Below are 16,321 nucleotides of genomic sequence, written 5' to 3'. Positions count from 1 at the left end.
TGAACCAGTAGTTAGGACTCAGTATCTGGGGCTTGGGTGCAATCCCTGGGCAGGGAACTAGGATCTTGCAAGTTGCTTCAGTTCAGTTCAGTCGCTCAGTCGTGTCCGACTCTTTGCGACCCCATGAACTGCAGCACGCCAGGCCTCCCTGTCCATCACCAACTCCTGGAGTCTACCCAAACCCATGTCCATCGAGTCGGTGATGCCATCCAACCATCTCATCCTCTGTCGTCCCCTTCTCCTCCCACCCCCAATCCTACCCAGCATTAGGGTCTTTTCCAATGAGTCAACCCTTCGCATGAGGTGGCCAAAGTATTGGAGTTTCAGCTTCAACATCAGACCTTCCAATGAACAACCAGGATTGATCTCTTTTAGGACGGATTGATTGGATCTCCTTGCAGTCCAAGGGACTCTCAAGAGTCTTCTCTAGCACCACAATTTGAAAACATCAGGTCTTCACTGTTCGACCTTTATGGTCCAACTCACATCTGTACATGACTACTGGAAAAACCGTAACTTTGACTATATGGATCTTTGTTGGCAAAGTGATGTCTCTGCTTTTTAATACATTGTCTAGGTTTGTCATGGCTTTCCTTCCAAGGAGCAAGTGTCATTTAATTTCAAAGGTGGGGAGATAGTCCTAAATGTTGTGTTCTGAGGTGGGGAGATTGAGACAGATTGTGGTCCACTGGAGAAGGGCATGGCAAACCACTTCAGTATTCTTGCCTTGAGAACCCCATGAACAGTATGAAAAGGCAAAAGGATAGGACACTGAAAGATGAACTCCCCAGGTCAGTAGGTGCCCAATATGCTAATGGAGATCAGTGGAGAAATAACTCCAGAAAGAATGATGGGATGGAGCCAAAGCAAAAACGATACCCAACTGTGGATGTGACTGGTGATAGACGCAAAGTCCGATGCTGTAAAGAGCAATATTGCATAAGAACCTGGAATGTTAGGTCCATGAATCAAGGCAAACTGGAAGTGGTCAAACAAGAGATGGCAAGAGTGAACGTCGACATTCTAGGAATCAGCGAACTAAGATGGACTGGAATGGCTGAATTTAACTCAGATGACCATGATATCTACTACTGTGGGCAAGAATCCCTTAGAAGAAATGGAGTAGCCATCATGGTCAACAAAAGAGTCCAAAATTCAGTACTTGGATGCAATCTCAAAAACGACAGAATGATCTCTGTTCGTTTCCAAGGCAAACCATTCAATATCACGGTAATCCAAGTCTATGCCCCAACCAGTAACGCCAAAGAAGCTGAAGTTGAACGGTTCTATGAAGACCTACAAGACCTTCTAGAACTAACACCCAAAAAAGATGTCCTTTTCATTATAGGGGACTGGAATGCAAAAGTAGGAAGTCAAGAAACACCTGGCATAACAGGCAAGTTTGGCCTTGGAGTACAGAATGAAGCAGGGCAAAGGCTAATAGAGTTTTGCCACGAGAACGCACTGGTAATAGCAGACACCCTATTCCAACAACACAAGAGAAGACTCTACACGTGGACATCACCAGATGGTCAACACCGAAATCAGTTGATTATATTCTTTGCAGCCAAAGATGGAGAAGCTCTATACAGTCAGCAAAAACAAGACAGGGAGCAGACTGTGGCTCAGATCACAAACTGCTTATTGCGAAATTCAGACTTAAATTGAAGAAAGTAGGGAAAATCACTAGACCATTCAGGTATGACCTAGATCAAATCCCTTATGAGTATACAGTGGAAGTGACAAATATGATTTAAGGGACTAGACCTGATAGACAGAGTGCCTGATGAACTATGGACAGAGGTTCGTGACATTGTACAGGAGACAGGGATCAAGAAAATCCCCAAGGAAAAGAAATGCAAAAAGGCAAAATGGCTGTCTGAGGAGGTCTTACAGATAGCTGGGAAGAGAAGAGAAGCGAAAAGCAAAGGAGAAAAGGAAAGATATTCCCATCTGAATGCAGAGTTCCAAAGAATAGCAAGGAGAGATAAGAAAGCCTTCCTCAACGATCAGTGCAAAGAAATAGAGGAAAACAACAGATTGGGAAAGACTAGAGATCTCTTCAAGAAAATTAGAGATACCAAAGGAACATTTCATGCAAAGATAGGCTCGATAAAGGACAGAAATGGTATGGACCTAACAGAGGCAGAAGATATTAAGAAGAGGTGGCAAGAATACACAGAAGAACTGTACAAAAAAGATCTTCAGGACCCAGATATTCACAATGGTGTGATCACTCACCTAGAGCCAGACATCCTGGAATGTGAAGTCAAGTGGGCCTTAGAAAGCATCACTACGAACAAAGCTAGTGGAGGTGATGGAATTCCAGTTGAGCTATTTCAAATCCTCAAAGGTGATGCTGTGAAAGTGCTGCCTCGATATGCCAGCAAATTTGGAAAACTCAGCAGTGGCCACAGGACTGGAAAAGGTCAGTTTTCGTTCCAATCCCAAAGAAAGGCAATGCCAAAGAATGCTCAAACTACCGCACAATTGCACTCATCTCACATGCTAGTAAAGTAATGCTCAAAATTCTCCAAGCCAGGCTTCAGCAATACGTGAACCGTGAACTTCCAGATGTTCAAGCTGGTTTTAGAAAAGGCAGAGGAACCAGAGATCAAATTGCCAACATCCGCTGGATCATCAAAAAAGCAAGAGAGTTCCAGAAACACATCTATTTCTGCTTTATTGACTATGCCAAAGCCTTTGACTGTGTGGATCACAATAAACTGTGGAAAATTCTTCAAGAGATGGAAATACCAGACCATCTGACCTGTCTCTTGAGAAACCCGTATGCAGGTCAGGAAGCAACAGTTAGAACTGGACATGGAACAACAGACTGGTTCCAAATAGGAAAAGGAGTACGTCAAGGCTGTATATTGTCACCCTTCTTGTTTAACTTATATGCAGAGTACATCATGAGAAACGCTGGGCTGGAAGAAACACAAGCTGGAATCAAGATTGCCGGGAGAAATATCAGTAACCTCAGATATGCGGATGACACCACCCTTATGGCAGAGAGTGAAGAAGAACTAAAGAGCCTCTTGATGAAGGTGAAGGAGGAGAGTGAAAAAGTTGGCTTAAAGCTCAACGTTCACAAAACTAAGATCATGGCATCTGGTCCCATCACTCCATGGGAAATAGATGGGGAAACAGTGGAAACAGTGTCAAACTTTATTTTTTTGGGCTCCAGAATCACTGCTGATGGTGACTGCAGCCATGAAATTAAAAGACACTTACTCCTTGGAAGGAAGGTTATGGCCAACCTAGATAGCATATTTAAAAGCAGAGACATTACTTTGCCAACAAAAGTCTGTCTAGTCAAGGCTATGTTTTTTCCAGTGGTCATGTATGGATGTGAGAGTTGGATGGTGAAGAAAGCTGAGCACCGCAGAATTGATGCTTTTGAACTGTGGTGTTGGAGAAGACTCTTGAGAGTCCCTTGGACTGCAAGGAGATCCAATCAATTCATCCTAAAAGAGATCAATCCTGGTTGTTCATTGGAAGGTCTGATGTTGAAGCTGAAACTCCAATACTTTGGCCACCTCATGCGAAGGGTTGACTCATTGGAAAAGACCCTAATGCTGGGTAGGATTGGTCGCGGGAGGAGAAGGGGACGACAGAGGATGAGATGGTTGGATGGCATCACCGACTCGATGAACATGGGTTTGGGAAGACTCCGGGAGTTGGTGATAGACAGGGAGGCCTGGCGTGCTGCAGTTCATGGGGTCGCAAAGAGTCGGACACGACTGACCGACTGAACTGAACTGAGGTGGGGAGTGGAGGGGACGCAAAGAATCTTTCAATCCCCTTCCAGTAAGGCCAAGTGAATGAGACCATGTCAGCCCCTTGGCCCACTTCTTTATATTTCCAGGCCATTATCCTCCAGTGAGACCCTAGAACTCATCAGTGTTGGGCAGAGACACACTACGATGAAACGGCTTCTTGACCTGAAGGTGAGTAAAATGCCACTTTATAACAGAATGTAGCCCAGAACTCTAGGATCAAAGTCTGGCTGGCTACATGGACTCAGTAGTGATAATTTTAAGACATTTTGGTAGGAAGGGCTGCATGGGCCATGGAATTTGGAAACCAATTTCTGGTTCCACCATTTTCTGACTGACAATAGGCAAAATTCATCAGCTGAGGGAGTGTCAGTTTCCTCCTCTAGAAAACGAGGATGATAACAGTGTTGCTATGAGACAAAAAGTCATCATGGATGTGGAAGCACACTGTTAACTCCAAAGGGCTGTACCTTTATTAACTGTGATTATTACGTTTTAGAAAAGGCAGAGGAACCAGAGATCAAATTGCCAACATCCGCTGGATCATCGAAAAAGCAAGAGAGTTCCAGAAAAACATCTATTTCTGCCTTATTGACTATGCCAAAGCCTTTGACTGTGTGGATCACAATAAACTGTGGAAAATTCTGAAAGAGATGGGAATACCAGACCACCTGATCTGCCTCTTGAGAAACCTGTATGCAGGTCAGGAAGCAACAGTTAGAACTGGACATGGAACTACAGACTGGTTCCAAATAGGAAAGGAGTACGTCAAGGCTGTATATTGTCACCTTGCTTATTTAGCTTATATGCAGAGTACATCATGAGAAACGCTGGGCTGGAGGAAACACAAGCTGGAATCAAGATTGCCGGGAGAAATATCGATAACCTCAGATATGCAGATGACATCACCCTATGGCAGAAAGTGAAGAGGCACTAAAAAGCCTTTTGATGAAATTGAAAGAGGAAAGTGAAATAGTTGACTTAAAGCTCAACATTCAGAAAACTAAGATCATGGCATCTGGTCTCATCACTTCATGTGAAATAGATGGGGAAACAGTGGAAATAGTGTCAGACTTTATTTTGGGGGGGCTCCAAGATCACTGCAGATGGTGACTGCAGCCATGAAATTAAAAGACACTTACTCCTTGGAAGGAAGGTTATGACCAACCTAGACAGCATATTAAAAAGCAGAGATATTACTTTGCCAACAAAGGTCCGTCTAGTCAAGGCTATGGTTTTTCCAGTGGTCATGTATGGATGTGAGAGTTGGATGGTGAAGAAAGCTGAGAGCCGCAGAATTGATGCTTTTGAACTGTGGTGTTGGAGAAGACTCTTGAGAGTCCCTTGGACTGCAAGGAGATCCAACCAGTCCATCCTAAAGGAGATCAGTCCTGGGTGTTCATTGGAAGGACTGATGTTGAAGCTGAAACTCCACTAATGGCCACCTCATGTGAACAGTTGACTCATTGGAAAAGACCTGATGTTGGGAAGGATTGGGGGCAGGAGGAGAAGGGGACGACAGAGGATGAGTTGGTTGGATGGCATCACCGACTCGATGGACATCAGTTTGGGTAAACTCCAGGAGTTGGTGATGGACAGGGAGGCCTGGCCTGTTGTGGTTCACGGGGTCGCAAAGAGTCGGACACGACTGAGCGACTGAACTGAACTGAACTGAACTGATTATGTTTGAGTCCAACCTTTCCATTTCTCAGTAGAGAATGGCCAGAGAATCACCAGTCCCCATGACAAATGATCACACCACTCTTTCTCCCTAGCACACTGCAAGCCTTCTGTGTTCAGGCCTGGCTGCCCATGCTCTACATGGGACATCCCTCCCTGTTTCCCCACTTGGGGAAATTATTCTTGTGCCCTGAGACTCAGCTCAGATGCTGCCTCCTTTGTGACACCCTCTCTCAGCTGGAATTATTAATAATCACTCTTTTCTCTGTGCTTCTACATTATTTTGTTTTTATCTAAAGTGAATGAATATATTAATATTTGGGAGTAGATCCCTGAGGTAGAATGCTATTTGTTCTACTAATTCTGAGACCATGAAAAAATGATTTTTTGTCTGAGCCTCAGTCTCCTCTCCACTTCTGTGAAATGGAGATAGGAAACAAACTTGAAAACCATTGCCAAGCCTAAGGTATGTCCATACAAATTTGCCTCTTTGTGACTCAGGACCCACCTGGGATTTGATGCAATCTATCTCAGATCTCATTTAAAACAGGACCCCAGATGTGTGACCTGCACCTTCTTAATAACAAAGTGTGTAATGTAATGATCCAGCTCATAAGGCGACCAGAGGCTTGAACTCAGAGTCTTCCCTTATGTGGTAAGCACACAGCATTTCAGTAGGAGACCAGCTAAACTTGCTTCTTAAGTGACGAGGACTTCCTCTGTCTGGCAAACTTTTTTTCAACTCTGATGGTATTCATAGCTATATTCACTTATCTCACAGGGTATGGTGAAGCTTAAATGAGTTTAGAACAGTGTCTGGTATGTGGTGAGCTTAACAGTAAATGGTAGCTAGCTAGCTAGTAGTAGTACTGCTATAGTATTATTTGTACTACGGCTGTAGTATTAAGGTTAATCACATATTTCTGTTTTCCCTAGAGGTTCTGGGTGTTTCGAGAGTAGGGCATGTCTTACTCACCTCCCACAGCCCCAGCACATGGTTCCTGGTACAAGTATGAAAATGAATGTGAGGGTGATTTTTAAATGATAAAGGACCCTACAAGTAGGACTTGTGATTATTCAGTAGATATTGCTAGAATTGAACTTAATTGAACCCCTCTCTGGTCATGAGGACACAGGGGAGAGAAAGCTCAGGGATGAGTGTTTATGAAGATAGGTCTAGAACTCAAAGAGAACTGGGCCTGCAGAAACGGTGAAGAGTTTTGATCAGCTGGATCCATGGGATGGCAGATAGCTGCCTGCTGGAGCCCAGAGCTACCTAGGTTTGGGCTGGGACTCAGGGCTGAAGTGGTGGGGTAGAGATGAGCAGATCGATCTTGATGTATGTCCTGGATCATCTCCAGGGTGAGAGATGCATAAACCAGTCATGCAGCCCCTAGAACTCCCCCAGAAGGGAGTGGTAGCTGTGCTCACTCATGTAAGAATAGCATGCCCAACACAAGATCCCCCTCCCCTTCCTATGAATGAAGAGAAAAAGAGCTTCCCAACAGCCCTGTGGTGGCCCATCAGAGCTTAGAAAGCTGAGTGAAGCCACTAAAGTGGTAGTGTGATCTCAGCAGTGCACTTAACCTCATGCTTCAGAGTCTTGTGTTCTTAAATAGAGGATAATAATGCCCACTGTGGGTACCTTGAAAATCTTTGAGGGGGTTATATATTGAAAAACATAGTGTATTAAAAATAGATTTACTAGTATCTATCACCAAAGTAAGATACAGGATACATAAAGCAGATACAGATCCTACAGATCCTACCCACAAGGAGCTCATGTTAGTAAGGAGAGAGAGAATTACCATACTGTGTGATATAATACAGAATTATCAGATGTGGAATAATAGTTGTTAATATTTGCATGACAGTCATATCCAAGTACATTACATTAGTTTTACCGTACAATAATGACATGCTATTTCATTAGTATTACTATTTTTATAACAACCCCAAGAGGCAGTTATTATTACCCACTTGTACAGATAAGGAATCCAAGGCGTAGATTCACAACTGACTATGGTTTGCAAAGCAATGAGTGCCAGAGAAAGGGTCCAGATGCAGGCACACTGACCTCAGTCCAGGGCTGAGTTACTGCCCCTCAGTGACACAGGCCTCTAGGCTACAGAGGAGGCTCCGGGGGCCCTGCCTCTCTCCTCCTTCATCATGTAGTCCACTAATGCTTATTGATTCTACTCTGTGTCAGAAACTGCCAAGCCTTGGAAAATCAATACCAAAAAAAGCAAAAGCATGGGTCTTTCTTTGCATTGTAGACATTCTAAAGGGAGTAACTTGTAGCCACCTTGGATTTCTAAAGGCCAAACACATAGCCACCTTGAATGCAGGCACTGTGCTAAGCACATTACAAATATTATTTAATCATGGAGACTCTCCTACAAGGTCCCATCATTAGCCTCATTTTACAGATGAGGAAACAGAGACTTGAAGAAATGAGACAGTTTGCCCAAGGTCCCATAGTGAACAAATTCCTAAGTGAGGATCTGAACTCCAGTGTCTGACAGAGAGTCAGACCCCTAAGCACAGGGTCTATCTGATCTAAGCATCGGGTCTATCTGAGACCTAAGGACCCATCGAGTACTGTGATGGTAAAGTGTGAGGTATGGGAGAAAAGCTTATTACAATGGAAAGACTGGAGGCAGCCTCTCTGAGGGATGATGTGACATTTAATCCGAAGCTGGAATGATGGAACGTTCTAGCAGCTGGGCACTGTGTTCGGTGTCAATAACCCTACTTCCTCCACCATCTCCAGGAGCTCACACTCTCACAACAAAAAGAAAGACAATGCAAGATTGACCTCTTTCCTATGTTCCAGATGAACCAGGAGAAAGTTTAATTTGGGGGGGAGGGGAGGATTGTCGAGTCCTAGAGGAGGAAATGGCATTTGACTTTGATGAAGGAGCAGGATTCCAGATGGAAAGAAGTGGGGAGAATCTTCTAGACAGGGGGCAGTACATAAGCAAAGACATGGAGAGAACTGTAGTTCAAAGACCGAGAACAGCTGAGTTCACAGAGAACCTTAATTGCCATGCTAAGGAGCTTTGCCCCGATGGAGGAGGCTATGTTGAGAGCCCAGATCATAGACTCTGGAGACCCAGAGCAAGTACCTGCTATGTGCCAGGCAGTGCTTGGGTGAAGAAGAGGCTATGGGTCAACAGCAATGTCGGGGAGCAGAGGCAGGCTGGGTGAGGAGAGAAGGTTCTTTGAATCAGCTTGGCAAGTTTAGTACAGTCTTATTTGTCAGACAACCCTACTGATGCTTTGGGAAAGGTCACCAGTGATTTCTGAATGAAGCTCTGAACATGCTTCTCAAGGGTGAGGGTGGTGAGACAGCAGACTCCAGGAAGGAGGGACTGAACTCCTGAACAGTCTTATGTGCCCAGCCTGGTCAACTGAACATCTGTAGGATGATCTCAGAAAGGGTCCTTGATCCTAATCATGCTGAAAGCAGGTTGGAATCAGACAGACCTCAGTTCTTCCTTCTTTTTCTTTTCTATGTTTTGGTTTCCTCTCTGTAACATAGGGATAACAGTTGTACCTATTCCACTGGATTGTAGAAGATAAGTCACTTCTTATTGTTGTGAAAAATGAAATAAGTCAGGAAGGCATTTAGCACAGTGCCTGGCACAGAGTAAGTGCTCAGTAAAAAGGGTTTATGGGTAAGAAAAAAAATAAATAAAAAACGTTTCTGTAGTAATGGGTCTGTGGGAGGAAGGAAGAAAACAAATGGATGAAACCCTTTAAGTCCACACCATCAGTAAAAGTGATTTGCCTATTCAAATCCACAAGTCTTAGAGTTGGTTAACTCATTTCCCTAAAGAGGGGATGCAAATGAGGTTCTCTGTTTTGGGGGACTACATTTCTCTCTCCTTCCCCTTCTCCTTCCCCAAAGAAAACTTTTCTAGGGGAAGGAAACTCAAGTCTGCAGAGTAACTGCTATGTGTAGGGCCCTTTATGAAGATCTTTCTTTTATATCTACCCAACACCTCAGTTGGCATGTAAATTCTATTAACTCTATTTTATGGAGGAGGAACCAAGACTCAGGTTGACTGCTACACCCACATCCACCCAATATCAGCTAACATGCCATGCTCATTCATGATGGATCTTAGATTCAGACCCACCTCCATTGAAACAACATCAAAGCTTTGATAGCTCCTTCAGACCACATGAGGCCCTCCCTGGGTCTGATCAGTACTCACCACCCAGCTTCTGTGATGACACCACTCAGCACCAGACAGCCTTGAAAGCATTTCACCGCCGAGCACAGAATCATTTTCCCACAAGCTAGGTGGTTCAGTTGTAGTAGCTCCACTTCAGCCCTGAGAGGAGGCAACTGAGTTAATTATTTGAGCTGAGAGCCTCTGGGTGGTATTAGCTAAGATAATGATCACAGTGAGTAGCTGCCAGCCCCAAGCAGAGCTGAAACACTAGCACTCAATTGCTTATTAACATGATCTGGATAATTTTCTCAACAGCCCTCCAGTGGAGCCGCTAAAGAAGAAAATTGTAAAAGCCCATCAGTTCAGATGCCCAGCTACCCCCTTATTATTTCTTTCCCCAGTAGTAGAGAAATCCCATGGACAGAGGAGCCTGGCAGGCTACAGTCCATGGGGTCGCAACATGGACTTAGTTGCAACTTAGCGACTAAACAAGAGAAAGAGAGATCTGCATTGGACATCTGGCTGGGACAGTCACTTGGGTGATCCTAGCTTATAATGCCCCTTCTCTAGGCCTCCTGGTAAAATGAGATGGAATACCACGTGTGATTCATGAGTTGTTTCAAGGACTAAACTGATAAGGTTTGTAGAGATGTAGATGGTGCCTGGGGCTTAGGTGGTGCTGATGAGGGAGGAAGGGAGGGACCAAGGAGGTTTATTGAGTGTCTGTTTGATGGCAGAAGGTCTTCACTGGTAGCTCAGCTGGTAAAGACTTTGCCTGCAATGCAGCAGACCCTGGTTTGATTCCTGGGTTGGGAAGATCCCCTGGAGAAGGGATATGCTATCCACTCCAGTATTCTTGAGCTCCCCTGGTGGCTCAGCTGGTAAGGAATCTGCCTGCAATACAGGAAACCTGGGTTTGAGCCCTGGGTTGGAAATATCCCCTGGGAAGGGAGCAGCTACCCACTCCAGTATTCTGGCTTGGAGAATTCTTTGTGACTCTTTGAGTCACAAAGAGTCAGACATGACTGAGCGACTTTCATTTTCACTGGGTGGCAGAAAATGCATAGACAAAATTTTATTTGATCCTCACAACAATCCTATGAGATAGTCTCATCCTTATTTTACAGATGAGGAAACTGAGTCAGAGAGCTTTATTTAAAGTTGAACAGCTGGTAAAAGCAATGATTCAAGCCAAATCTGGGTGACTTCAAAGCTTGACCTGCCTTTCCCTTTCCCTTTCGTTCTCTCTCTCTGTCTCTCTTTCGGTCTCCATCTCACTCTGTCTCTCTCTGCGTATCACTCTTTCTTTGTATCTCTGTCTTTCTGTCTCTCCCTGTGTCTCTCTCTCTTCATTCAATCCTTTTAAACTTCTCTGTTTCACTTTCACTTGCCCCTCTTCATCCTCTCTTTCATTCTCACTCTTTTTTTCTCACTCTCTTTTATTTTTGATCTCTTTCAGACCATGCTACTTCTAGAAATAAGCAACCAAGGAAAAAAATGGACAAAGATACGGCAGCCAGAGCAGTGATGAAAGGTCTGGGCCCAAGAAGGGAAATTTTAGAGAGTGATTTGGAAGGGTTAGGAAGGCAAAGAGAGTTTCCTCTATGGATTTTCATATCGAGGGTCAAGGACAAAGCCAAGGCAAAATCCAGCCTCTACAACACCTCCTGGAAGTGAAGGGAATGGGTTTCCCAGGTGGCTCAGTGATTAAAAACAAATTCACCTGCCAATGCAGAAGATGCAGGATACCTGGGTTCAATCTCCTGGGGGAGGAAATGGCAACCCATTCCAGTATTCTTGCCTGGAGAATCCCATGGACAGAGGAGGCTGGCGGACTGCAGTCCGTGGGGTCGCAGAGTCAGATATAACTGAGCATGCACGCACAAGTAAGAAGAAAAAGCACCACTTTTTCTTCCATCCCCGTTTCATAGGTTAGGTACACATCTCACCTAGGGACTGGGTTCAAATCTCCACTCCCACCATTTTAGCACTGAGACTTTGGATCAACGCTTCATCAACGCTTCAGATGCTCTGAGCCTCAGTGTCCTCATCTATAAAATGGGCATCATAGAACCCTCCCTGCCTCCAAGATCTAGGTGAGGATTAGAGGCAGTGCTCTGCACCCCACCAGTTGCACAAGCAAGTGCTTGGCAGAATGAGTTTGGCTACTGTCACAACCCAGAATAAGGCTAAGTCCCTGGTTTCCTCCAAACTCTTTGCTCCAACACGTAGGTCTTTTGTAAATGTGAACTTTTTCCATGGTTCACTTTCTGCAGGCTTCCCATGGTGATCTGGCCCTTTTAACTACAGCGATGTCAAGGCATCTTTGTGAATCAGCCATCAAGTGTAGGCTGCTTGACATGACTGTGGGGTTAACTTACAAGTGACTAATTTTTGGAGGTGCGATTTTGTACCCTCCCACCCATGGCACTGTGACTGGGTGTAATTAGTGCTGATGAGTTTACTAAGGGGCTCATTAACGTGTCGGTATTAATATCCATATGAATACTTTCAACAAAACCTTTTGTTCTTGGAGGAGGGGGTGTGGGAGGTAGTTACAGAAACCATCCTGCTTTTCCAAATTTAATTGTCTAAATACAGTGCTGTCTCAGCAATTCAGGACATTTTTTTTCACTCTTTCTCTCACAGGGCTCTGCCAAAAGCCTACTTTGGCAACAGGAATGATTAGTTTGTGTTTCAACAAACTTGCTCCCTCAGAGTCACTTTATCCCAGCAGGGCACAGGGAGTTGAAATGCGCTCTCCATAACCAGTTTGAACTGTTATTTATTAGAGATGAGTCCAGGGCAGGAGTTGTGGGAGTTTGGATGAAGAGGAGCTTAATAGCTCACAGGTGAGTCATCCTTCTTTTAGTTGATACACTGGCTTCCCCACAAATGTCAGGGTCAGAGTTTCCCTAAAGACAGACTCATATCCGACCTCCCTTTTCACCGTCTGCTGAATTAACAATCGCTAACATTGCTTTGAGAGGCACGGTGCAAAACTTTGCTAAGTTAATCTTCATAGTAACATACAGAAGAAAGAACTATTGTCAGCCGTCTCGTTTTGCAGATGGGGAAACCAAGTCTCAGAAAAATGAAGTCATTTGCCCAAGTTCACACAGAAATCAAGTGGCAGCATCAGTATGGGATCCGGGTTGGTCTGATTACAGAGCCTAAGGTCTTAACCACAGTCCTCAGCTGTTTATAGCAGTTTGAGGGTTCCTGGCACCCTACTCTCAGGCTTGCACAGGGTCATAGAATTTTATAACTGGGACATCTTGATTTGCCTGAGAATGCGGGAGCTCTTGTGACATGGGGCATCCAGTTTTAAGACTGGGGCAGTCCCAGTCAAACCAAAATGAGTGGGTCATATCCTCAGGCTGGAAGCTTGGCCAAACTGTCAGAGAGAAAAGCACATAAGCTTCCAGACTTACCTGAGGCGCTCTTATTACCTCTTCCTCTTTAACTGTGTAGATGAACAAATCTAGGGAGAGAGGAAATAACTTACCCAAGTCATGCGGCACCTTAGTAGACAGAGCAGGAAGTGGAAAACAAATCTTGGGACTCTCCTGCCATTTTTTTCTTCCAATGAGTGAAGCTGTGAAATTTAAGTCTATGAGCATTTTATTGACCTCTTACTGTGTGAGCAGCTGGGCTGTGGGTTAGCAAAAACCCAGGAGAAATGTCCAATAGAACCGTCCATGATGGGGGAAATGCTCTAAATCTGTACTGTCCAATGTGGTAGTCACTAACCATATGTGGCTAGTGTAACCGAGAAAGTGAATTTTTAACTTAATAGCCACATATGGCAAGTGGCTACTGTGTAGTACAGGTCTAACAGATATGATTAGTATTTCAGAGGCATTTTCTTTCTCTAAGAGAACAGATTCTATAGTGGGCTTACTCTTGAAGGTGAAAAAAATTTTTTTAAGTAGAAGGACTACTATATATAAAATAAACAACAAAGGCCTACTATACAGCACAGGGAATTATATTCAATATCTTATAATAATAACCTGTAATGAAAAAGAATTTGAAAAAGAATAGATGTGTATATGTAAATAATGAAACATTTTGCTCTATACCTGTAAAATGGAAAATCAACTACATTTTCATGAAAAATGATAAGCTAAAAAAGGAGAGGGGAAGATGGGAACGGAAAGGAAGTACCATTTACAGGTGGTATACTAGGTACTGGGCTTTCCAGATGGTGCTAGTGTTAAAGAATCCTCCTGCCAATGTAGGAGATGCAAAAGACTTGAGTTCAGTCTCTGGGTCGGTAGGATCCCCTGGAGAAGAAAATGGCAACCCACTCCAGTATTCTTACCTGGAAAATTCCATGGACAGAGGAGCCTGGCAAACTACAGTCCATGGCGTTGCAAAGAGGGGAACATGAATAAGCAACTGAGCACACACACACACACTGGGTACCAGGACTGAAGTAAGCATTAGATCTTATTCTGGAGGTCTGTGCTCACAATTCTGCACGTCTAACAAACTTCCACGTGTTTCTAATGCTGCTGGTTCAGGGACCACACTTTGAGCAGCAAAACCCTGCCTCTCTTAAAAAACAAAACTCCCTTCCTTCCACTGTCAAGAAACATTTACTAGATACCTACAGAGAGGAGGAGACATTACAAGTTATAAAAGAATTACAAAAGCTCTGAGAAAGAGTTTCCTTGTTGACTTGAAAGAGGACATTCTCATCATCAGAGATTTGAGGGGCTCCTGCTCAGGTAAGCTTCATCCAATAACCAATTGGATAACATTTTTGTTAGATGGTATTCAACCAACTGGAGAAGGCAATGGCAACCCACTCCAGTACTCTTGCCTGGAAAATCCCATGGATGGAGGAGCCTGGTAGGCTGCAGTCCATGGGGTCGCTAGGAGTCGGACACGACTGAGCGACTTCCCTTTCACTTTTCACTTTCATGCATTGGAGAAGGAAATGGCAACCCACTCCAGTGTTCTTGCCTGGAGAATCCCAGGGACAGGGGAGCCTGGTGGGCTGCTGTCTATGGGGTCGCACAGAGTAGGACACGACTGAAGCGATTTAGCAGCAGCAGCAGCAGCAGCAACCAACCAGGAAAGGGTTTTGAATGAGAAGGGGAGGGGCACAGAGAATGCATGCTTTGGAATGAGGTTGATTTGGAGAGGAATTCCAATTCTGCTTCTGACCAGCAATGTGACCTATTGCAAATAGCCATCATTCACCTCTCTGAGCCTCCATTTTCACCCTTGCCCTGTTGCAGAAACTTGAGAAATCAAGCACAACACTCGGAGAGTTGGAGAACTCGGGTTTATTAGCCAGCGGGCCCAGAGAAGCTAACACTTCAAGCTCTGAGCCCTGAACAAAGGGATTACAGAGTTTTTATAGACAGACTGCAGTGGGCAACACATGCTGTTAATAGGTTGGTTTAAACTAAGGGGTTTCTTGCGCATCGGAACAATGGTCAAGATGGGGAGGGGGATGCTTGACCTGGACAGACATGATTAAGCAGGTTTGCAGGAGCTGGGCGATTGCAAAGAGCAGGACAAGGGTGAGTGAGATAAACTCCAGTTCCTAGTATTTCAAGTCCCCACTTTCTGAGACTACGTGACCTACGTGATCTAGACTTTGCAAGAGGCAAGCTAAGTTACAGAGGCAGAAGGAAAAGGAGGTTATGTAAAATTTTAACTTTTCCTTTTCAGTCCCTGGTGAAAAGGAGGTTGCAATTCATGGGAATAGAGATAGTATAAGAGAAATCGTGTGTAAAGTGCTTGACTAAGTATATACTTTACAAATGATGGTTTCCTCCTACCCTCTCTCCCTCTTTCTCTCCCTTCCTTTTTTCTTACCTCTTTTTGGGAAGGCTCCTCCAAAAGCAACTCTGAGCAGAAGAGCGACAATGACCCTGGACTCAGGTCAGTCCATCTAGACTGTATCCCAGTCAGCTACTTTCAGCTCTGAGCTTGAGCCAGGTTGGGAGTTCCATAGGGAAGGCCAGGAACCTTGTTACTTCTGCTTTGTACCTGGGAACCACCAGAGAAATGTTCTCTTCCCCATCTTTTCTCTGCACAGCTGAATAGATTGGAAATACTGGAGAGAGAGAGAGAGAAACAAGCTTAATCACTAAAATGTGTCTGAGCTGAAATCCAAATAAATTTAGTTTTAAAAAATTAAGTATGTGATTTCCTTGACAGGAAGCAGAGTTCACATGAAGGACCCATGTTTTAAACGACCGTGATGATATCTTTGTTCTGTACCTCAGAAGAGTGTTAGAGGCAAGACTAGAATGTTAATCTGAGATGAGAGCAACTTCCTTCAGCAACTGTATCTGGGGAGGATTGCCGACCCAGCACTCATGTCCAGCTGCTTATCTGCCCCACAAGCTTAGTGCTTAGGGCGAGGGGAGCCTCTTCACCAGGGTCCCTCAGACTCCCAGCCAACTGACTTGTCCTGAGAGTCATTCAACACTCTGGGTTATCTATTTCCTGTCTGAGCCACCTACTGAACTTCTGGGTTAGCTGTGTATGAAGCTTCCTGGTTAGCTTCTGGGTTAGCTTCTGGGTTAGCTTCTGGGTTAGCTGTGTATGAAGCTTCCTGGTGGCTCAGTGGTTAAGAATTCACCTGCCAATACAGGTTTGATCCCTGGGTGGGGAAGATCCCGTGGAAGAGGAAATAGCAATCCACTC

The 16,321-nt window shown here is 44.5% G+C and overlaps 2 protein-coding genes across 5 annotated transcripts in view; one reads left to right on the top strand and one right to left on the bottom strand.

The window, feature by feature from the left end:
- LOC145505041 (uncharacterized) overlaps positions 1-5,738 on the top strand; it is a 128,935-nt gene extending 123,197 nt beyond the window's left edge. For both annotated transcript variants that reach the window (XR_014052738.1, XM_081486712.1), the window contains 2 exons: positions 3,872-3,953; positions 4,282-5,738. Coding sequence is in view for 1 of the 2 variants with exons in the window: in XM_081486712.1 (XP_081342838.1) it covers positions 3,872-3,953; positions 4,282-4,377 (178 nt within the window). In the remaining variant the exon portion in view is untranslated. The remainder of the gene's footprint in view (positions 1-3,871; positions 3,954-4,281) is intronic.
- LOC145505040 (uncharacterized) overlaps positions 1-16,321 on the bottom strand; it is a 387,325-nt gene that overhangs the window by 144,498 nt on the left and 226,506 nt on the right. The window contains exons 4-6 of one of the 3 annotated variants that reach the window (XR_014052733.1): positions 15,485-15,725; positions 13,155-13,244; positions 9,686-9,805 (exon numbers count right to left, since the gene is read on the bottom strand). The gene's annotated coding sequence lies outside the window, so the exon portion shown is untranslated. Of the gene's footprint in view, positions 1-9,685; positions 9,806-13,154; positions 13,245-15,484; positions 15,726-15,892; positions 16,127-16,321 lie in introns of those variants that run through there. The other 2 variants (XM_081486711.1, XR_014052734.1) reach the window with 2 other exon arrangements.

Source organism: Giraffa tippelskirchi, chromosome 5 (genome assembly GCF_054371585.1).
Source record: "Giraffa tippelskirchi isolate mGirTip1 chromosome 5, T2T-mGirTip1v1.2.pri, whole genome shotgun sequence".
Classification (NCBI taxonomy): Eukaryota; Metazoa; Chordata; class Mammalia; order Artiodactyla; family Giraffidae; genus Giraffa; species Giraffa tippelskirchi.
This window is presented reverse-complemented; position numbering and strand designations above follow the sequence as displayed.